At 54.5% G+C, this 21,675-nt stretch overlaps 2 protein-coding genes across 4 annotated transcripts in view; one reads left to right on the top strand and one right to left on the bottom strand.

Annotated features, from left to right (window-relative positions):
- PRKCZ (protein kinase C zeta) overlaps positions 1-10,154 on the top strand; it is a 106,102-nt gene extending 95,948 nt beyond the window's left edge. For both annotated transcript variants that reach the window (XM_084785314.1, XM_084785315.1), the window contains 5 exons: positions 1,586-1,705; positions 2,308-2,387; positions 2,752-2,841; positions 9,499-9,614; positions 9,715-10,154. In XM_084785314.1, coding sequence (XP_084641440.1) covers positions 1,586-1,705; positions 2,308-2,387; positions 2,752-2,841; positions 9,499-9,614; positions 9,715-9,802 — 494 coding nt within the window. In that variant the 3' untranslated portion in view covers positions 9,803-10,154. The remainder of the gene's footprint in view (positions 1-1,585; positions 1,706-2,307; positions 2,388-2,751; positions 2,842-9,498; positions 9,615-9,714) is intronic.
- Positions 10,155-14,423: 4,269 nt separating this feature from the next.
- FAAP20 (FA core complex associated protein 20) lies at positions 14,424-21,326 on the bottom strand. Of its 2 annotated transcripts, XM_084785316.1 has the most exons (4): positions 21,168-21,280; positions 20,587-20,731; positions 20,208-20,491; positions 14,424-14,965 (listed from the first exon to the last, which is right to left on the bottom strand). In XM_084785316.1, the coding sequence occupies exons 1-4, from the start codon at positions 21,236-21,238 to the stop codon at positions 14,893-14,895; spliced, it is 573 nt and encodes a 190-aa protein (XP_084641442.1). In that variant the 5' UTR covers positions 21,239-21,280; the 3' UTR covers positions 14,424-14,892. The 2 variants fall into 2 exon arrangements, with proteins under 2 accessions (XP_084641442.1, XP_084641443.1); XM_084785317.1 differs by lacking the exon at positions 20,587-20,731 and having other exon boundaries at positions 21,168-21,326.
- Positions 21,327-21,675: the final 349 nt, after the last annotated feature.

The raw sequence follows: 21,675 nt of genomic DNA, 5'->3' as shown, positions 1-21,675 counted from the left end.
GGCATCCTAGTGTCTTCTGCCATGCAGGTGAGATCACAGGCATGTGCCATCTGACCCTAACTCGTGACGGTGACTTCAGTGAGACCACTCGTAAAAACACACCTTCACGTAAAGGCCACAAGTGTAGCAGGCTGTATGTGTATGTGCGTGCTTGTGTCAGGCAGCATGTGTGAGCCACCGACCCAAGAGAATGACAGGGCTGCTAGTAGCTGCTTCAGTTGAAACTGTCAGTAACCAGAGAAGAAAAGATTAGAGCAGAAATAGTCTAGAACCAGCCAGGGTTCTAAGTGGCCCTGGTTCTGTGTGTGACAGAGGGAACTGTTGCAGAGACGCAGGGATGGCCAGGCAGAGCTGAAGCCCGCCTTCCCTCCTGCTGCCTAAAAACCTAAAACGTGAACAACTGGAGAGATGGCTCAGAGGTTAAGAGCACTGGCTGCTCTTCCAGAGGGTCTGAGGGCCACTCCTGGCAACCAGCTGGTGGCTCCCAACCATCGATAATGAGATCTGGTGCCCTCTTCTGGCATGTAGGTGTACATGCAAATACAGCACTCACATGCATGCATACATACATACATGCATATACATACATACATACGTACGTACGTACATACATACATACGTACATACACACATACATACACCTTGAAAGAAAGAAACAAAGAATAAAGGCAGACAGTGGTGGTGCATGGCATTAATCCCAGTACTTGAGAGGCAGAGTCAAGCAGGTCTATAGAGCTAGTTCAGAACAATCAGGTCTACACAAAGAAACCCTGTTTCCAAAAACAAATTTGTGAATGTAGAAGAAGTTATAAGGAAGTGTTTTCTTACGTCACAGAAGGGCTCCGGCTAGCTATGTGTGTCTTGGCAGCACTGGGCATTGACCTAGAGCTTTACACGTGTGAAAAAGTGCTCTGCGTTCCTCGGTGAGAAGGAGACTTTGTAACTCTAAATGAAAACAGGAAAAAAGCCAGTTATGGTGGCATGCACTCCAGAGGCTGAGGCGGGAGGGTCACAAGTTCAAGGCCAGCCTGGGCTACATAGTGAGACCATGATGATGATGATCATAATGATGATGATGATGATGGCAGCAGCGGCGGCTGGAGAGATGGCTGAGAGGTTAAGAGCACTGACTGCTCTTCTAGAGGTCCTGAGTTCAATTCCCAGTAACCACATGGTGGCTCACAGCCATCTATAATGTGATCTGATGCCCTCTTCTGGCCTGCAGGTGTACATGCAGGCAGAGCACTGTAAATAAATCTTTTTAAAAAATAAAATTAATAACAACAACCACAACAAAGCAGGGTCCGTTCTTGGACCCATTCAGTGTGTTTGTGTGGCAAAGCTGCCCCAGCAGAGCTGAAGGGCCAGGTAACAGCCTGGGTTATCGCAGTACAGGTAGAGGAGTCACAGCCATACACCAGTTCTGCAGCTTCTGCAGAAACAGATGCCCAGCTCAGTGAGTGAAATTCAGCCCTGCTGCCCGGGGAGATGGACACTGGCTCTTCCGCGTGTTCACGTTCATGGACTGAGAGTGTCACGGGCTTCCCCACCGCCTCCTGCCCAATGACTGCCTGCTTCGTTCCAGGGTTCAGCGTGGATTGGTGGGCGCTGGGTGTGCTCATGTTCGAGATGATGGCTGGCCGTTCCCCGTTTGACATCATCACGGACAACCCTGACATGAACACTGAAGACTACCTTTTCCAAGGTCGGTAGCTCCCTGCCTCTGCGTGCTCTTTTCTTCCCTTCTCAGAGGTGAGGATGGGGCCGTTGACCAGGCTGGTGCCTCAGCACCGGTACAAGCACGCGGGGAACCATTCCTCTGGCAGAGGATGTGAAGTCAGATGGCCAAAGTCTACCTCACCCCAAGTCACCTAGAGAGAGGGTGCCCTGGCAGCCAGCGCCCCCTTTCTGCCCACCCGAGGCATTTCCTGTAGCCCCAGGCAGGTTCCCCTTACTCCTGGTCAGGGTTAATGGCGTGTCCCTCAGGGCTGTCCCTCAGCACCCCCTGGTGACCAGTGTCCAGAGGCCTTCGCATGCCTCAGACCAAAAGGTTGTTCCGGGGGTGCAAGTCTGAGTTCTGGCTTGGAACTTGGGTTCATGCCAGGTTTGAGTTGCATGGCCTTGTCATCCCAGCTGCTTGAGAGGGCTGGTAGGAAGGGCAGGCGTTCACAGCCAGGCTAGATACATAGCAAGATTCTGTCCCCCCCCCCAAAAAAAAAACACATGAAGATGGACAGAGTTCAGGTACCCTGCAGGCTGCCAGGAAAGGCAAGCACTGCCCTTCTCACCCGGGCCCTGTCCTCACAGTTATCCTGGAAAAGCCGATCCGGATTCCCCGCTTCCTGTCTGTCAAGGCCTCACACGTCTTGAAAGGATTTTTAAATAAGGTAAGCTCTGGCCTTGGTGACCAAACATCTCTGGGATCAAGTCACCCGTGGGATGGGATGGGTGGACGGAGCCCGCTGCTATCAGAGCTGTTTATTATCAGCTGTCAGCTGCTCTGTGCAGGTCTGATCGTCCGCTTTGGCACTGGGGCTCTGTGATCTGTGAGTTTAATTTTTATTGGTGCAAAACAAATGGTGAGAAAATAACCCACCGGAGGATGAACCCCAGCAGAGGGGAGATTGTACCTGGCTGGGAATGGCTGGGTACAGTCAGTGCCCCTGCGGGGAAACCTGGGTTGGATCGCGTTTCCTTGGGAGTCCTGACTCACCCCTATTTGAACTCCCCCCCTCCCCCGCTGCCCCCCAGGATCCCAAAGAGAGGCTTGGCTGCCGGCCGCAGACTGGGTTCTCTGACATCAAATCCCACGCCTTCTTCCGCAGCATAGACTGGGACCTGGTAAGCCTCGAGGGTCACTGCTGTGTGTGGTGGGCTACTCTCACAGGCAGAGTGGGGGCCCCAAGGGGCGTCTTCTTTAGTGTCATGGTTGGTTTCCCAGAGCTGCCCAGACCCTGTCTGTCCTGTTGCTCGTCACTGGGCTGGCTAGCAAGCAAAAGCCTCAGGGCTCTCACTTGAGTCCATTCCTGATATTAGGAGAGAAAAACAGCTTGCTTCAAAATAAATAATTGGCAGATCTCTTTGAGTTCGAGGCCTGCCTGGTCTACAAAGCAAGTCCAGGATAGCCAAGGCTACACAGAGAGACCCTGTCTCGGAAAACAAAACAAAAAACCAAAAAGAAAAAAATCAAACAATTGGGAAAGTTACTGAAATGTCACCTATAAAAAAAAAGTACACTCTTGGTGGCGCACGCCTTTAATCACAGCACTCGGGAGGCAGAGGCAGGTGGATCTCAGTGAGTTCTGAGTTCGAGGCCAGCCTGGTCTACAAAGTGAGTCCAGGACAGCCAAGATAACACAGAGAAACCCTGTCTCAAAAAAAAAAAAACAAAAAACAAAAAAACCAAAAAAAGTACACTCTTTTGAGGGAAAATATAAAGATTAGCCTATTGAGTAAATCTGGAACTTGCCCAACTCTGGGACACTGGACACCTTCCTCTGACCTTTCCAGATGGTCCACTGCCAGCGCTGTCTGCATTCCATCCCCCCAGGAAGAACAGGGTGTTGTCACAGAACTAGTCATGTTTTACTGACAGGACTGTTAGTGTGTGTGGGTTCTGGGAGGAATGGGGAGGGCCAGGCTTCAGAGGCAGCCAGGAAAGATGATGCCTCGCAACCCGTGGCCCTCCTGGAGCCGGGCCTTACTGTACCACAGTCAGAGCCTCCTGTCTCTCTTCTTCAAGTGTAGGTATTTATGCGGTATTCAGAGCACTGACGCTCTTTTTAAAAAAACATTTGGAACCATGTGTGGCGGCTAGCGCAGGCCTTTAATGCCAGCACTCCAGGGGTGGGGGGGCAGAGGCAGGCAGGTCACTGTGAGTTCAAGGCCAGCCTGGTCTACAAAGCGAGTCCAGGACAGCCAAGGCTACACAGAGAAACCCTGTCTCAAAAAAACAAACAAACAAAAAAAACATTTGGCTTGTGAATGTGTGTGTACACACGGAGGTCAGCGGACAGCTTCTGAGAGCCAGTTCTGTCCTTCAACCATTTAGGCCACGGGGACCAAACTCAGGTGATCGGTGTTGGCAGCATGAGCTGTCACTTGCTGAACCATCTCACTGGCCCTTGATACTTAAGAACCAATTTTGTGAGCTTTTCATCTCATTTTCTTGCTCTGGCAGCATCAGAGAGAAGCAATGAGTTTATTTCTAACCTAGATCTTCACAGGGTAGCCCTACCTGGCCTGGTCTGAGCTCCACCCATAGGCTCTCTGCTGGCCCCAGTCTTTTAGAACCCGTCGCCCCGACTCTGACACTGAGCCAGGTACCTCAGATCCCTCGGCGCAGTAGCGAGAGCTCTACACTGTCTCCCAGCCACTGTCCTGACTCCTCCTCAGCCCCTGGCCCTGGGCTCCCGTCAGTCTTACCTCACCACGTGAGTGGTATGGCACAAATAGTGTCTAATTTCAGCCCAGCTCCCTCGAGGCTGGAGAGCCACGTGGTTCTGAGCAGCAAGAGTGGCCGAGGAGGGTCCCCCAGTGCATCAGGCACGTGGTACTGTAGTTTTCAGTACATCATCACAGTTCATCCTCCTCGGCCCAGGAGACACACCCCATGCGTCTTCACACCCGCCTCACCCTACCCTCCCTGGCCACTCCCGCTTGTGTTCCGTCTTGCAACTTGGCTTTCCTCAGCTCAGCCTTGAAAGGGAGCCCAGCTAATAGGCTGGCCTTGCATTCTGGAAGCCTTCACTCGGTGAAGCATCTTCAAGGCTCATGCCTGTCAGGGTGATGTGCACACCCTCCCTCATGGCCACCTGATGTTGCCTTGCATAGATGAGCCATGTGTTTACCCACTGATGGTCACGTGGGCGGGGCCCTCTCTCTGGTTCTTAATTCTCCAGGCATCTCTCACGGCATGTTTGCCAGGACTCGTGCCTAGTTTCTTGGGGACATTCCTCTAGAGGAGCCACTGTTGGGATGGTCGCTCCATCCTACCTGCTGAGGGTCTACAGCCCAGCACTGGCTGCAGAGAGCTGCAGCCTCGGGGCGGGAGCATAGGCCCAGAGGCTACACAGTGGGTGAGACTCAGAATGATGGTCCCCTGGCCCCTCATAAGGAAGGAAATACATGTGGGCAACAAGGAGAATTGCAACTGTTCCCCCATGAGCCCCTGGAACAGCACTGGAGAGGCTCCTAATCCCAGCCCTTCCCCAACTGACCCAGCACTGCTCTTGTCAGCACCATCAGTGTAGCCACTGGTGTGTGTGTCCAAGTTCTTGGACTTAGGCCTGCTGACACGGGTCTTGTTCGGGGGGTTATAGGCTAGATGGCACTGCTGTCTGTTGTCTGTTGTCTGTTTGGAGCAAGAGGAGGCCAGGTTTCTCCTTGGCTCTCCCCACCTCCACCCCACCCCCGTCCCACCCCCGCCCGACCCCCACCGTGGGCTTGGGTTTTGAAAGAACTGACAGCCAAACTGTCACTTGAGCCCCCAGGACACCTGAGCTGAGGTCTGGGCTCTGGAATGGCCTATTTGCGGGGTGAGCCTCCCCTCCCTCCCCCATAAGCAGCCCGCCACACCTACACCTCCCTCCCCTAGCGCTGTCCCTCCGGCACACTCTGTTCTGATGTCCTCTAGGGCCACCCTGCAGAGGGAGTCATGACAGGCTCGGGCAGGCAGGGCAGCGGCTGCCCTTGCAGACAGAGGAGGGTGGGCGAACCCCAGCGCTGGAGTTTTGCTTCCGACAAGTCCAGGTGGACACTCTAGATCAGACACAGACGAGAATCCTCTGCCCGTCCCAGTGGCTGATGTGAGGACTGTGTAGTGGCACACTGTTCCCCCGTAGTGACCTTTTGCTACCAGATCCTCTAAACCTATCCTCTCCAGACTCAGCAGCAGAGGCCGCTCTAGAACTTGGTGCTCAGGGTCCTCCCTGGGCCTTGGCCATGGGCCCCTCTGCCATGCCCCTCCACTGCTCTGGAGGAAGAGTGGAGTCGGAAGGGAGCAGGGGGGCACAGGGAGGGGCTGTGGGGCGGTCTCCTGCCCCTCCCCTGGGACGTGAGGGTGGGAGCATATCCTCCGCTAAGCACACCGAGTCCACAGTGGCCATCCGGCACGTCCTTCACTGCCAAGTCTCCACCAGAAGGTTTGGATATTAGCATAAAGGCCACAGGAAAGTTGTTGGACACAGTCCCAGGCAGAGATGTGACTAGTCAGCCTATTGGTTCTGAAAGAAAAGGGTCCGTGCAGCAAAGTCCCGGCTCCCTTGGGACGCTTGGCTGCGGCCGCCGACCACAAGGGTCTGTCAGGTGCTCCATGCGGATTTGACAGTATCTCAGGTCTGTGAGGTATGTATCTTAACAGCAGTCCCTGCCCCACCGTGAACCGGAGAGAGCTGAAGTGGCCATCTGGGCATTGCTACCACCTGCCGTCAAACCTACTAGGTTCCAGGCTGCTGGCAGGTGCCGTGGCGACTGGCCACCTTGAGGAGTGAGTCACACTGTGGCTAAAACAAGCTCCCTTGACATCAGTTCCCACCAGGGCAGGAAGTCGAAAGCCTCCGCTCCTCCCCGTGTCGGGCGTTTTAAATAGGTCCAGACCAGTGAGATGATGGTTCAGTGGGTAAAGGTGCCTGGCACCCAGCTGACGGCCTGAGTTAGATTTCCAGGATGCAGATGGTGGAATGAGAGGGCTGTCCCCTCCGTACGGGTGCCGCAGCTCGCGTGTGCCCACTCATGCACACACAGGGAAACAACTGCGTTTAAGTAATAGGCCCGAGGCTTCTAGAGGAGAGTCTTGACTCCAGAGAGGAAAGCGAGTAGGACAGACTCACAAAGCCTTCTAGTTCCTCAGGCATCCTGCCAAAGAAAAAGGAAAGGACGAGTCCATGGCCGTGGCATGAGCCTGTGGCCAGGAGAGAAAGGAAGCAACAGGAGGACAGGATGGATGGCCACGCCCAGAAAAGCCCATGCAGGGGGCTCCAGAGACAAACAGGTGCTGCAGGCAATTGTGCGGTCCACAGCCAGGTGGACTCATCAGAAACGGGGTCACAGCTGCCACTAGCCCCGGGCACAGCTCCCTGAATAGGACCAGCACCCTGCTAATCCTCATTGCAGGACCAGCCTGCGTAGCCCCAGACTTCAGAAGGCAATAGCGACAGCAGCATCCTGGCCGTTGGGCGTGGCTCTTTGCCTCGGGTACCAAGAATCCAAATGGCCGGTGCTATCCATGTGCTCTCAGCTGTTCCTCCTGCCTACAGCAGTGCTGGGAACTGGCTCCCAGTTGTCCCTCCGTGCTCGCTGCTGTGAGCTCTGGAGCTATCCCAGAGGCTGCCAGGCTTAGAGCTCCCTACTCTCCTGAGCAAGACCTCACTGGTGTCCCGTACCCAACCGTACTGCGTCATGTCCATCAGGGAATGCACAGCAGTCAGAAGAGATGCTGGTGTCGCCACATGGCGCCATGATGCATGTGGCAGGAGGGGGTCCTCCCTCACATCCACACTCACCCTCATTCATGCTGGGTAACCAGACAGCTGAGTGTGTCCCTAAACCCTGCTGGGGACTTCTGGGGTGTGGGAGGGGTCTGGTCTGGGCCAGTTAGGACCCTGACAGGCAAGGCTGCAGGCAGACATGGGCACGTAGTGTCGCCCCGGTTGTACAAGGACAAAGTTGTAGTCCTCGTAAGTTGCCCAGTCTTCGCAGGGCCGCACTGGCACCCTTTCTTGCTCTTACTCTGTCACTCACTATGGATGTGAGTGACACACTCTTCACACGGTCTCCGTTGCTTTTCTCGTTCCCTCGCTCGCTCACTCACCCATGCACGCTGTGCTCTGTTGGATCAACGTTGTCTCTAGGAACTGAGATGCAGCTGTAAGCCAGACGCTGGTCCCTTCCACAGGGCCATCGTGAGACAGACTAGGGAAATGTCACGCAGCGTCCTCAAGGCCTGCATCCTGAGCTCTCGCAGGGCAGTGTGGCTGATAGGACAGAGCTTTGTGCTGTTCTGGGACCAGTTGTCACCCACCTCCCCCTGAAAGAGCTTTGTGAGTGCTGGGCAGACAGCAACAAATGCTCAGGAACGCCCCACCTGTGTGGTTACCCCTGTGTGGCTCAAGAGCCCTGCTTGAAGAAGAGGAACAACTATGTTTTATCTTTCTCCTTTAAAAAACAAAACAAGGGCCTGGCATGGTGGCGCACGCCTTTAATCCCAGCACTCGGGAGGCAGAGGTAGGCAGATCGCTGTGAGTTCGAGGCCAGCCTGGCCTACAAAGAGAGTCTAGGACAGCCAAGGCTACATAGAGAGACCCTGTCTCGAAAAACCAAAAAAGAACGACCACAAAATAGGGTCTGTGATGCCCTGGCTGTCCTGGAACTCACTCTATAGACTAGGCTAGCTTTGAACTCATAGAGATCCTCCTGCCTCTGCCTCCCTAGTGCTGGGATTATAGCTATATGCCACAACCATCCAGCTGAACAGCTATTTTATAGCCAGTCTCGGGGATGGAGAGATGGCACAGCGGTAAGAGCAGTGACAGCTCTTCCAGAGGTCCTGAGTTCAATTCCCAGCACCCACATGGCAGCTCACAACTGTCTGTAACTTCAAGATCTGACACCTTCACACAGACATACATGCAGGCAAAACACAAATGCACATAAAATAAAGATAAATTTTAAAATAATAAATTATAAATAACCAATCCATCTTGGCACACCATGCCCCTTTCTCTGTTTTGGAGCCCAAACATTCAGAACAGGTATAACAACAGCAAAACGCTCAGGACAAGGGGTAGAAAGGAGGGCAGTGGGACTGAATGTGGACAAAGCGTAATAATATATGAAAGGCCCATAAGTTTATGCTGTTGTATGCTATGTGTCTCTGGCCGGCCAGAACTCACAGAGATGCACCTGCCACACCTAGATGCCTGGAATGCAAGCAGCCGTGTCACCAAGCATGAATGGGTGTGAGTGTGAGGCTGGGTGGGGGGCGTGGAATTCCTTGGCACTGTTGGTACCATGTGGCGAGGGTCAGACAGCAGAGTCCCGGCAGATGGCTGTGCGTTCCCCGCTGGACCAGAGGGCGCACCTCTAAATAATAAAAAGACAGAGATGACATCCACCGTAGGGTGAGGAGCGGAGGGAAAGGTCCTCCCAGTGCCCATCCAGGGGGGCGTTGTCACACCCCAAATACCATTATGATCAGGTTCTGAGAGACAGAGGCGGGGGAGGGCGAGAGGAGAGAGCGTTCCCAGCCACCACTGGTAATGCTGCTTCCCCAGGACCTCTGCCTCCAGCACTTTTCCCGGTGTTGGGTATCTTCTCCCAAATTCTGTGCGTTAAGGTGTGGGGGGCAGGGGACTGGCATTCAAATACCAGGCATGCTGAAAAGCTCAGCTTCCCGCTTCATCCCGTGATTGGTGTGCGCACAAAGCGCCAATGCGGGCAAAGGGCACTCGTGGTGCCCCCCCCCCACGCCCCCTGACACACCCTTGTCGCTATCCTCAGCTGGAGAAGAAGCAGGCCCTGCCTCCCTTTCAGCCCCAGATCACGGACGACTACGGCCTGGACAACTTTGATGCGCAGTTCACCAGCGAGCCTGTGCAGCTGACCCCGGACGACGAGTAAGCCCTGGGCCGGTGTCACGGCGGGCAGGCGGGAGGGACAGCGCCTGAGGGAGGGGCACGCACGGCCTGCCACTCTTCCCCTCTTCTGCCTCTCTAGGGACGTCATAAAGAGGATTGACCAGTCTGAATTTGAAGGCTTTGAGTACATCAACCCACTTCTGCTCTCTGCCGAGGAGTCCGTGTGAGCCCATGAGCATCTGTTGTGGACACACCTGTGAATGACCCTGTCACTTTACCCTTAACTACAGCATATGCATGCCAGGCTGGGCACTGAGGATGCTGGCCACCAAGACCGCAGAGGGGCATCCCAACAGGCACTTGTGGGCTGATGAGTCTCTTGTGTCCGGGCCCCAGAGGCTGGCTTTGTGATGGAGGAACCGCTTCCTGTGCCCCGTGGCGGCCCTACCAGAGGGCGAGACGGTCACGCCGTTTTGAAGGTGCACATTTTCCACAGAAACAGAACTCGGTGCACTGATCCGCTCCAGGAAAAGATAGCGTGTAATGCCCTGAGGAATAAAATGTACCGATGATGTTGAAGCCTCTTCTGATGCCTTTTTTCTGAGTGGCACCCGCCCCGATGCCCCCAACGCGGCCCCCATGTGAGGAGGAAGCTGCACTTTCCGAGCAGGCAGACCGTAGGCAGGGGATGGGTACCCAAGTGCCTGCAGGGATGCACTGCGACAAGAATTGTTACAGATCTGGAACGGTTTTCTAAGTCCCGGTAAGTTCTGTTGTTAATATTTAACAAGTATTTTCGTACCTAGTGCAGCTAAGCCGTGGTAGTCCGAGGCTGAAGTGACACCCTGGTCAGCTTGGTGGCATTGTTCCCACCAGCCCTTTTGGACTCCCATGGGGAAAATTGGATTATGGAGATTCTAAAACATTGCTCACCAAAGCACCAGTAAACCAAATAAATAGGTAAATAAATTTTTAAAAAAGGGGATGAGAATTGAAAACTAAATCCGCACAAAATATATTTATGAGAACCATAGCCAGTGCCTCCAAGATGTCTTGTGTTATACATTAGATTTTTTGGAAAATATTTTTATCACTGATACTCCAGATTAGAAAATGTAAACACGTGTGTGTGATGGACCCGAGCCTTAAAGTAACAGAATACCCACAATCCCATACTCTTCCCGGGGAAACACGCCTGCTCCACACTGCTGTGCCCAGACATCCTCCTCTTTAGATTTACTGGGAGGCCCATCGGAGGCTTTCCGGGATAGGTCAGTTAATGCAGCAGGCCAGGTGTGGCGGGGGCCATTGTTTACGCACCTTGGTCATGGGCAGGTCATGACAGAGCACCCCAGGTCCACCCAAGCCAGGCTGGCCCGCGTGGCAAACAGGCTACACATCCCCCAACCCTGCCAAACTGAGTCTCCATTGTCAGGCAGGGTGGAGTCTAGCCTCCTCTCATGTTTAGAGCTGGTGGCCTTGGCAAAAGTCAAACTTAGGGGGGAAAATGTAGAGGCGCTGTTACCGGTGCTGCCCTGCTTCCCGTGACGCCCAGTGGCCGCCCACAGCCCCCACCCCAACTCACTCAGGTTTCTCGGGCCATCGCCATGCCTGGCACTGAACGCATCAGAGCCACACCCAGGTCCAAGGTGCTGGGACGGAACAGGCAGCCCAGGCTTCTGACAACGTGGCTCTGGAACACCTGTTGAACACGGACACATTTCAACCAGTGTCCATCAGTAAAACATGTCCCCAACAACTGGTTAAAAAAAAAATCAAACAGCCTAAAAGCCAGTGTTTTGGGGCCCCAGGGGTATCCATCCCAGCCTTGGGGTGTCCATGTGGCTGGAGCCCCAGTCTGAGGGCTCTGCAGTCACACCTGCCTGTGAGCTGAGCTGCTAAGGTGAAGAGCCCACAAACAGTCCGAGAACAAATGGGTTCCTCAGGGTCCTTTCCTCCTGTGTGCTGCTGCCCCGGACAGCAGCAGCTCCTTTGCCCACACAGCACGGGAGCCCTTGGGTTGTTAGAGAAGGGCGTGTTTATTTGGATACTGCCTATTGCCAAATGACTTGCTGGTTACTGGTTCGACTGCTCATGTACAAATGTGTGAATAGCGTTGTGCCCACCAAAAGGGGAGACTTTTATATACAGTAATTTGTTTTATAAATTAAAGTGCAGGATGTACTGAAATGTGATTTGGGGGAGGGTGGGGGTGATAAATAGCGCTGACGGTTGCAAACAGCCCCGGGCAAGATAGTGTGTGTCTTTTGAAAATGGTTCACAAACACTGGTGACTTCATGACTGTAAAGCCGTGACCATGACCGTGTGGTTTTGTACACTTGATCGGTGGAGCCCGTCGCCAGCCCGCGTTCCTTCTGTGGACGATGTTCTCGCCCTCCACGGCCAAGGTCGTTTGTGTTCTTGCCTGTCTATTAAAGACTTTGACGAAAACGCCCGTACTGGTGTTATTTGTATTCAAAGTTCGGCGAAAGCAAAGGTTGTATTCCGTTTTCCTGAGTCCCTCCCTAGACTACATTTAGGCTTAGGACGCAGCACGGAACAGGTGTCCCACACACCTGCCCGCTCAGTGCCTCACCGCCATCCCCATGAGCCGAGTCTGGCCTCACGACTGAAGATTCTGGAGGCACGCCCTCTTTCCTCCTGACGTGACAGGCTGCACTGTCGCACACTTGCGTCTGTGTTTCCGTCACTGTACTTTCTCAGGTTACAGTGCTGGGATTGCAGACTGACTAGATTAGGGATTTCTGGAACCCTGGTGTGAGACCGGTGTGAGTCCCACTGGACCAGCTGAGAAATGCTCTTCTCACTCATGTCAGAGCTCCAGGGTTGTTGTTCTCCCTATTTCCCAGAGACACGCTCCAAGCCTGAGACCCACATCGTCGGCATCCCTGGTTCTGAGGCCCTTCCCAGCATCCTGGGACCTCCCACCTGCAGGTAGCCTGTGAGGAATTCTTCAGCCCCGTGACCAGGGAATCCTCTCACCCGATGATGACACCTGTCTTTAAGAGAACCCTGACAAAGTGGCCTTTGCAAGTGTGCCTCTTCACCTGGCAACACAGCTGGTTTCAGGTAGTTTGAGTTTTTTGAAGGGCTTCTGGGCATTGCAGCCAGGCCTTACACACCGGGTGAGTCCTCACCAACCTGTACACTGCACCACAGCCACCTTCGTGTGTTTTTGTGGGTTATATGAAGCCCTAGTAGTTTGTTTTTTGCGACAGGTTGACTTAGCTTTACTATGTAGGATCAAGAGTCTGAGCATGAACCCTCACCTGCCAATCGCTGAGGTTACAGGTGTGACCCACCACACCCAACTGATTGAGCCAATTTTGAAAGGAAAATACAGATCTAATGGTTATCTTGGGCTTTCAGACCATGCCTATCTCCAGCCCAGGCCAATACTTGTTTCCACAGACAAGAATGTCAGACGCAAGTCAGTCTAGGGGACATTGTAATCCCAGCACTTGAGAGGTAATGACAGGAAAATCAAGTTGGCCTCAGCCACAGAGTGAGTTCAAACCACAAAGATTGGGGGAAGGGGGAGGGGAGTACCAGGCCTCGCTGGGTATTGGAGCCCACTATTTAGCGTCTGGGCTTAATAGCACAAGAAAACAACCTAAATTTGCTTTTGCCCCATTTTCACTTAGGTTGGCAGCTGGAACATGTAGTTGACAAGATATGGCCCATACCCCTCCCTTAAATCCTCCCCAGGAACCCTACCCCTTAGCCATGAGGCTGCAGAGGCACATTCCACTCCCCGTGGTGTCTTGGCTGTGCCACCAAGACACTCCCCAGCCTAGGTAGACAACACACCTTCCATCTTAGTCCTGGAAACCAAGGAGCCAACGTGACGAGCTCTGGTGAGGGTCCGTGTTGACACTGAGGACAGGCGCCTTGCTATGTCCTGAGTGGTAGTGGGGTTCCTGTCTCTCAAGGCCCCTTCAGTAGGTTCTCTGAATCCCCTTGAGGAAGCCCCACCCTCGTGACCCGCCCCACCCAAGGCTCCACGGTCACACCATCATCACTAGGGGCAAGGACTTCAATTCAGTGATAAGCCGTCAGCCTGCCGTCCTGTGTTTCTGTAGGGGGAGCTGCACATTTGGAGAAATAAAAGCGTAACTGTGGGGTGACCAAGAAGTCAAGTGGTTAGGACAAGCTGCTCTTAGAGAGGACTCGAGTTTGGGTCCCTGCAGCTCACAACCCCCTGTAACTAGCTCCAGGCACCCAGTGCCCCCCACTGGCCTCTGTGGGCAACCACATTCACGTGGACAGACCGTACACAGACACATATAAATATACATGATTACCTTTTTAAAAAATGTCTATGAGGGGCTGAGAGGTTAAGAGCACTGACTGCTTTTCCAAATGTCATGAGTTCAATTCCCAGCAACCACATGGTGCCTCACAACTATCTATAATATGATCTAATGCCCTCTTCTGGCCTGTAGGTGTACATGCAGGCAAAACATTATATAGTCAATCAATCCTTTTTTTTTTTTTTAAATGTCTATGAAGCCAGGTGGTGGTGGCGCACTCCTGTAATCCCAGCCCTCGGGAAGCAGAGACAGGTGGATCTCTGAGTTTAAGGACAGCCTGGTCTACAGAGTGGACTCAGGACAGCCAGGGCTACACAGAGAAACCCTGTCTCGAAAAACCAAAAGAAAAATAAATAAATAAAAAAGTCTGTGAAATGTAACAGTATATCACTCTTGCGGTCAGGAAAAGGTGCTGCCTGCCCACAAATGCCGACTTGAGTCTTGTGACAGATCCTGGCTCCCTGCTTGGGTGGGCATATTCGTTTTTTCTTCTTGCTATGACAAAACACTTGATGAAAGCAACATAAGGTTTATTCTGGCCCACGGACGGAGTGCGGTCCACCACGGCAGGAAAGGCACAGTAGCCCAGGCAGCTCCACCCACCGTGGCAAGTGAGCAGTGCACCACATCACATCCCTAGTCCGGAAGTGGTTCAGTTTCTCCCTTTTCCCTTTTTCATTCAGCGGGACCCCAAACCAAGGCACCCCCACATTCAAGGTGCGCCTTCCTTTCCCACTTAATCTCTGGAAACGGCTTCGCAGACACACCCAGAGGTGTGCCTCCTGGGTGATGATGGAACCCTTGGCAATGAACCATCACAGGATCTGCTGCTACCAGCTGTCAGTGATCAGCATCATCCCAACCCCCACAAACAAAACCAGAAGGAGCCTGTACTCAGGCGTCCACACGAAGATGCATCTCCGCAGCCGCATCCAATGTCCGCACGAACGCTCGAGGGAGACACAGCGAGGCGTCCTGCAGCTCACCACACGAGGTCTTCTGTGCTGTCAGCCAAACACTGAGCAATGTGGCTATCCACATCCAGCTGGGTCAGCCTGCAAGGGAGAGGAGACAGTGGAGTCGCCTCCTAGGGGAGTGCTGGTCTCCCTCCCTCGAGTACTCCAGAACCCCTGGGAAGCCCTGGGCTCTTCCACAGCTGGTCAGCAAGGCTGACCTCCCTGTTACTTGAGAAGGCCAGAGATTCTTAAGTCCCACAGACTCTCTGGGGCCAGCAAGATGGCTCAGTGAGGTAAGCACTTGCTTGATGACCTGAGTTCAATCCTTGGAACCCACGTAATAGGAGAAAATAAGTAGAAGTTTTCCTCAGATTTCCACACTCTCGTTCTGGTGCGCACGCGCACCCACGCACGCACGCATCCACACACACACACACACGTGCACACACACACTATAATTTAAAAAGCCAGATGTGGTGGCGCTCGCCTTTAATCCCAGCACTCTGGGGGCAGAGGTAGGTGGATCTCTATAACTTCAAGGCCAGCCTGGTCTACAGAGTGACTTCCAGGACAGCCAAGGCTACACAGTGAGACCCTGTCTCACAAAACAAAAGGCAGAGACCAGCAAGGGGAGCTAGAGGCTCTACACCGGCTCTAGGGGTGCAGCGCAGGCCCTCCTTCTCCACGCCTGGCTACAGCAGGTCAGGCTGGACAAACCTAAGGGAACTCCACCAACCAGCACAAAGGGCAGTTCTCAGGAAAGCCCAGCTCAGTGGGCAGCCCAGGGAAAGACACACGAAAGTCAGAGTCCCTCCAGGACAGCCAGCCCCACCCTCCAGGAGGCAGACATGCTCACAGGAGGGGCCGCAGCTCAGGTTGACTGGCTGGTGTTCGCTTGTTTCTTGGTTGTAAAAGGCCCCCCTATATAGCCCAGGCTGTCTTGGAACTCACTCTGTAGACCAGGATGGCCTCAAACTCACAGAGATCTGTGCTGGGATTAAAGGCGTGCGCCCCCACACCCTGCTAGGGAATGTTTCCTTGATGTGGAAGGACCAAGCCCCACCATGCAAGATTCAGTCATGTGGCCCCTGCCTCTACATTTCTGGAAGGCCCATAGAGCTCCCGCACCCCAGGAGGGCTGGGCCACTGGCCTCGGGAAGGGCATCACAGCCAGAGAACAAAGGCAGCACCCTTTCCACCCGTGACTTCGTCTGGCCATCAGAGAGAGGAGGTGACCCAGCTAGGGTGGTCAGTAGAGCTGCCAGGACAAAGCTCAGCAGCCCAGGACTTGCTGGAGGCCATGCGGCCACCATCCTGTTAGAGGGGCCATCTCATAGATATCACCACCCAGACGCATGCCCTGGAGTGGCTAAGCTCCCGTCTCTGCTCGCATGGCCCCTACTTCCTTCTAGCACCCCACACACAGCCTTTCGTCCTCACACAGCCACCCCCCAGGCACCATTCCTCCCTCAGGCTCTCCCTACAGCTCCTGACCCCATGAGTACTACAGTGAACCCCCTTCCACAAACCAATGTCGCAGAGTCTCACCCAAGCCTGTTAGAGCAGGACTGCCATCTCCCAACGTAGAACCAACCAGAAACCCTGTGACTCTCATTACAATGCCCTGTGTCTCTCCCAGCACCCAGCTCACCATGTATGTGCTGAGCCTGGTGAAATGACCCACACAAGTCCTAAGGTGAAACCCCACAGATCCCGAGGGTCCTCTGGGCCTCCTGCTGGCCAACCAGGTGCCCATTACTTCCCCTCACAGGCCTCCCAGGGCTTGGCCGGCTCGCTGCACCCTAGCTGGCTCCCACCTAGATCGATGGCCACTATGGGAACAGACCTGCCTGGAGACTTACAACAGAACAGACACCAAGAGAATGGGCCTGAGACCACATCGGACACCTCGCTCCCGAGTCCGGAGACTCTCAATGGCTCTCTCAACTGGCAGTCCCAACAAATGGTCTTTGACTTCCCTGAGAGCCCCTCAGGCAATCTAACCAAGGTATTAATACTTCCCTCCCTGCAGCTTTCTGGAAGGCACCTGAAGGGTCTGTGTGGACCCCCACCATCCTCGAGCGGGGTCTCGGGGATTCTGCCCCCCCACCCCACCCACCCCCGCAAGAGCTGTTTCTGTAGCACTCATCTCACAGCTGGGTTCCTGCTCACTCCCAGACACATATCCCTGGATATGGCCGACCATGCCCCAGATTCTGAGAGGGGCACAGCCATGAGCCAGGCATCGGGCATCCCTGTCATCCCAGCTACTCTGAAAGCTGAAGCAAGAAGACAGCTTGGCCTAGGTCACATATTGAAAAAAAAAAGGGGGGGGGGCAGGGGACAGACAAGCAGGGAGGGGGGGACCGACTGTTGGACAGAGAGACAGACAGAGACACACACCGAGAGAAATAATCACAACCACCAAGCCTCACTGCGTCAGAAGGACTAAGGTTTCGGCATCTCCATCCGCTGGACTATCTCACCAGCTGCCTGCCTGGCACAGGTGTGAGAAAGAGTACAGTGGCTTCCCTATCTGTGAGTTCAAACAACCACAGATAGAAGTGACTGTACCAGCCGGGCACAGTGGCGCAGGTCTGTAATCCCAGCACTCTGAGGCAGAGGCGGGTGGACCTCTGTGAGTTCGAGGCCAGCCTGGTCTACAAAGCGAGTCCAGGAACAGCCAGGGCTATGGGGGGTGGCGAGGGACTGTCCTAAATGTAAAGACGTGCCCTTGTCATCATTTCCTGGACAATACAGACTTACACAAAGCCACGAGGAGATGCAGGCTCTATGGAGGAACAACTGTCTTAAAGAAAAGCACTGCAGGCTGGTACACTGTGAGTACTGGGCCAGCCCCCAAAGGTGGGCAAAGAGAAGACACAAGCATGAAGTGTCTGAACGTGGCAGCTAGGTCTTCTTACACCAAAGAACGCAGCGTGTACCATGTCCCCTGGAGGGGGATATCTGGTGGCACTCAGAGGAAGGACAGCAGGTTACCGAGAAGAGACTTGATACCCTATGAGCATATAGAGGGGGAGGAAGTCCCCCTCAGGAACAGTCATAGGGGAGGGGAGTAAGGGGAAAATGGGAGAGAGGGAAGAATGGGAGGAGACAAGGGATGGGATAACCATTGAGATGTAACAAGAATAAATTAATAAAAACAAAAAATTAATAAAATTAATAAAAAATTAATAAAATTAATAAAAACAAAAATAGCACTTAAAAGAAAAAAACCCAGCGTGTATGTAAACCCAGCATCTGATTCTTGGCACGGTTAGCAGTTAAAACGGGTGCTCTGCATGGCTCAGTCACAGCTAAAGGAAGTCAAGAGTGGGGTGGCGCTCCCTGGGTGCGCTCCCAGGCTCACCTGCGCCAGCTATGTCTGTCCCTCAGAGGGCGGCGTGACAACTCAGTCTGTGCCTAGCTGCCAAACTGACCTCGGCCTCCTCGCCTGGGTCTTGCCCATCGTCTGCCATCTAAACCACCGAGCATCCTGGAATTGGGGCAGGAATCGGACGCAAGCTCCTTCAAGAGCGTGGGGCACAGTTTCAGCTTGACAAAATGGCTGCCACGTCACGTGAGTCTCACCAAACAGATCCCAGTTCCTTTACAGTTCAACGTAAGAATGCGTCTTAGTCTGTGCAGGCTTGCTAAGACTTGAGCCCGCTTTGGGGATAAAAAAAAAAAAAAAAAAGTCAAGGCACTTTGCCAAGCTGCCTTACAGCCGCTGCAAAAGCACCCAGCGCGCCCGGAGCTTCTCTCCTCGGTGGCCCTGTCTTCAGGAGTCTTTTATCAGACGTGCAAGGACAGCACAGACAAAAAGCCGTCCTGGAACAAGAGAGGAGTGGGAACCATGACAGGGTCTGGGGTCTGTGAGAATGAATTCCCCAGAAGGGTTCCCAAGCCCTCAGCTTCTGCGTCTGTGTCTCACAAACACTCACTGTCACATGAACAGGACCCCACTTGGGGACAGCCATAACCTGACTCAAGCCAGCCCACACGTAACACATGTTGTCTCGGCTAAGTGGACTGGGTAGAGATAGTTGCTAGGGGTGGGGCTGGGATCCTCTCAAATTCACAAAGGCTTGATTCTGACTTTTTTTTTTTTTTTTTTTTTTTTTGGTTTTCCGAGACAGGGTTTTCTGTGGAGCCTTAGTTGCCCTGGACTCACTTTGTAGACCAGGCTGGCCTTGAATTCACAGAGATCCACCTGCCTCTGCCTCCTGAGCACTGGGATTAAAGGCATGCGCCAAAACCACCCCGCCCGGCCTGATTTTTTTTTTTAAGATTTATTTATTTATTTTATTGCATATGAGTGCTTTACCTGCAGAAGAGGGTATCAGATTACATTACAGAGATGGTTGTGAGCCACCATGTGGTTGCTGGGAACTGAACTCAGGACCTCTGGAAGAGCAGGCGGCGCTCTTAACCACTGAGCCATCTCTCAAGCCCCAATTTTTTTTTTCAAAGCCACATTTTGGAGGTTAGGGAAATGGTTCGGTTGGTAAAGTACCTGCTTATGCAAACATTACCCACGTAAAACACAAGCCCTGGCAGTGTGCATTTGTGACCCAGGTACTGGGGAGGCAGCAGGTCCCCAAGCTCACCGGCTACTCACTCTAGCCAAACCAGGGAGTTCTAGGTTCAGTGGGAGACTCTATCTCAAAAACTAAGGTGAGAAGTGATGGAGAAAAACACCTGACCTGACCTCCAGAGAGATGAGCACCTCTGTGCCCGACTCTCATGGACTCATATGTACACCACACAAACAAGAAATACGTCTTTGTTTTGTTGGGTTTTTTGAGACGGGGCCTGTCTACATAGCACTGACTGTTCTGGAACTCCCTAAGTAGACCAGGCTAGCCTCTCAAGTGCTGGGATTAAAGGCATAAGCAACCACTCCCAGGTCAGCACAAATGGTTTTAAAAAACATTTGGAGGGGCCGGGCGTGGGGGCATGCGCCTTTAATCCCAGCATTCGGGAGGCAGAGGCAGGCAGATCTCTGTGAGTTCCAGGCCCGCTTATTCTACACAGGGAGTCCAGGACAGCCAGGGCTGTTGCACAGAGAAGCCCCGTCTAAAAAATAATAAATTGGAGCTGTTGGGCTCTGAAGTAGGGTTCAACCGGCCTTATCTTCGGTGTATCCCTGGCTGTCTTGGACTCGCTTTGTAGACCAGGCTGTCCTCGAACTCAAAGCCTGCCTTCGAACTCATCCTGCCTCTGCCTCCTGAGCGTGCTGGGATTAAAGGCGTGCGCCACCACGTCCGGGCAGCGGGTGGGTTTTTTACCACGGGCTAAGTCTGCAGCCTGACGTCTGCGGTGTGCGTGCGACACTCACTTCGGGTCAAATGCCTTCTGGCACAACGGGCAGCTCAGCAACACAGGTGGGTTCTGCGCAGGCTCACACTCTTGGGTGCTGGGAGCCCGACGGGACTCCGCTGCGGGGCATCCTTTCCCAGATGGAGGAGGAGGTGACCCCTGTGAACCTCCAGCCCCGTGGACCAGCTGGTAGGGGCGTCCAGAGCCACCAAGGGCAGGTGGAAAAGGCGTCCAGGAGAAAGTCTTGGATCCCACAGTGAAGACCTCGGGAGGCGCAGGGGGATCTGGGTCAGGCTGGGACTCCTGCAAAGCACGTACCCATAAGGTCATAGCCACAGACGCCATGACTGCCCCCCCACACCCCCCGCGGGGCCTGGGAACCCTCCGGACGGACACACCTGGCAGGGAAAAGCAGGCAGCGGTGGTAATGGCTGACTGTCGGGGGTCAAATCCGCATTCCCGCCCGCGGCGCTACGCAGCAGAGCAGCCCACGGCTCACTCTTACAGCTCTCCAAGAGGAACCAGGGGCGGCGGTTAGGGGGCCTGGGAAAGCGCAAGCAGGGTCAGCCCGGGGGTGGGGGTGGGAGCCATGGTAGAAAGGGGCTCCCCAGGGAGGCGTAGCAGGACCCCCGGGGGAGGGGGCAGAAGGGTCGACAGTGCAGTCACGGAGGAGGGACTCCGCGGTGGAACGAGGAGCGTGGCTCGCCTGGGGCGGGAAACGGACTGCAGGGGGAAATGGAGCCTGGGGCTGCGAAAGACGCAAAGTGGGGGCGGGGGGAGCGGGGAGGGCGGGGGGCGGGTGAGGAGCGCAGGGTTGGGGCGGAAGAAGCGAGCGAGCGCGCCCGGAGAGAGGCGGAGCCATGCTGGCAGCGGGCTGCACGGTGGCGGAGTGCGCGCGCGCGCTCGCGAGGTGGGACCCGCACCTAGGCGGGAGCGCCGCGGACCCCTGCGCCCCCTGCGCCCCCTGCGCCCGCCTCACCCGGCCCCGGCGGGCGGCTTGCGGCGGCTCAGCCTCCCCCGCAGCCGCTGCTGCTGCTCCTCCTCCTCCATTCCCCCCCCCCCCGCCTTCCAAAGAGCGTCCGGCGGAAGTGAGACGTACAACGCGACCCGCCCTAGCTCCCATGTGCCATCTCCCCCCTCGTGGCACTGCTAGTCCGAGGCGCCGAGATCCCAACCTCCGGGGACACGAGGCTGCCGCCTTGAGGGAGAGGCGGGACAGGGTGCAGCTTGCCCTGCAGCTGGCAGGGGTGCGAGGTTGGGCCCACCCAACCCTGCGCAAAGGTTCCCTGCAGCCATTGCTCCCCTCCGGCAGCACGTGCCCTGCCAGTGCCACCTCCCCAGGGGTACTAGACAATGCCCTGCCTCAGTTTTCCAGTTCTGTACCCCTTTTCGGGAGGCCTAGTGGACAGAGCTAGATTTCCAGATCCAATTCTACCATCAGTGTCTTCTTATAAAGGGAACTGGGTTTCTCCACCCAAGAGAGAGGA

This window comes from Acomys minous, assembly GCF_964271855.1.
Source record: "Acomys minous genome assembly, chromosome: 6".
NCBI lineage: Eukaryota > Metazoa > Chordata > Mammalia > Rodentia > Muridae > Acomys > Acomys minous.
The sequence above is the reverse complement of the archived record's forward strand: the minus strand, read 5'-3'. Positions and strand labels throughout refer to the sequence as shown.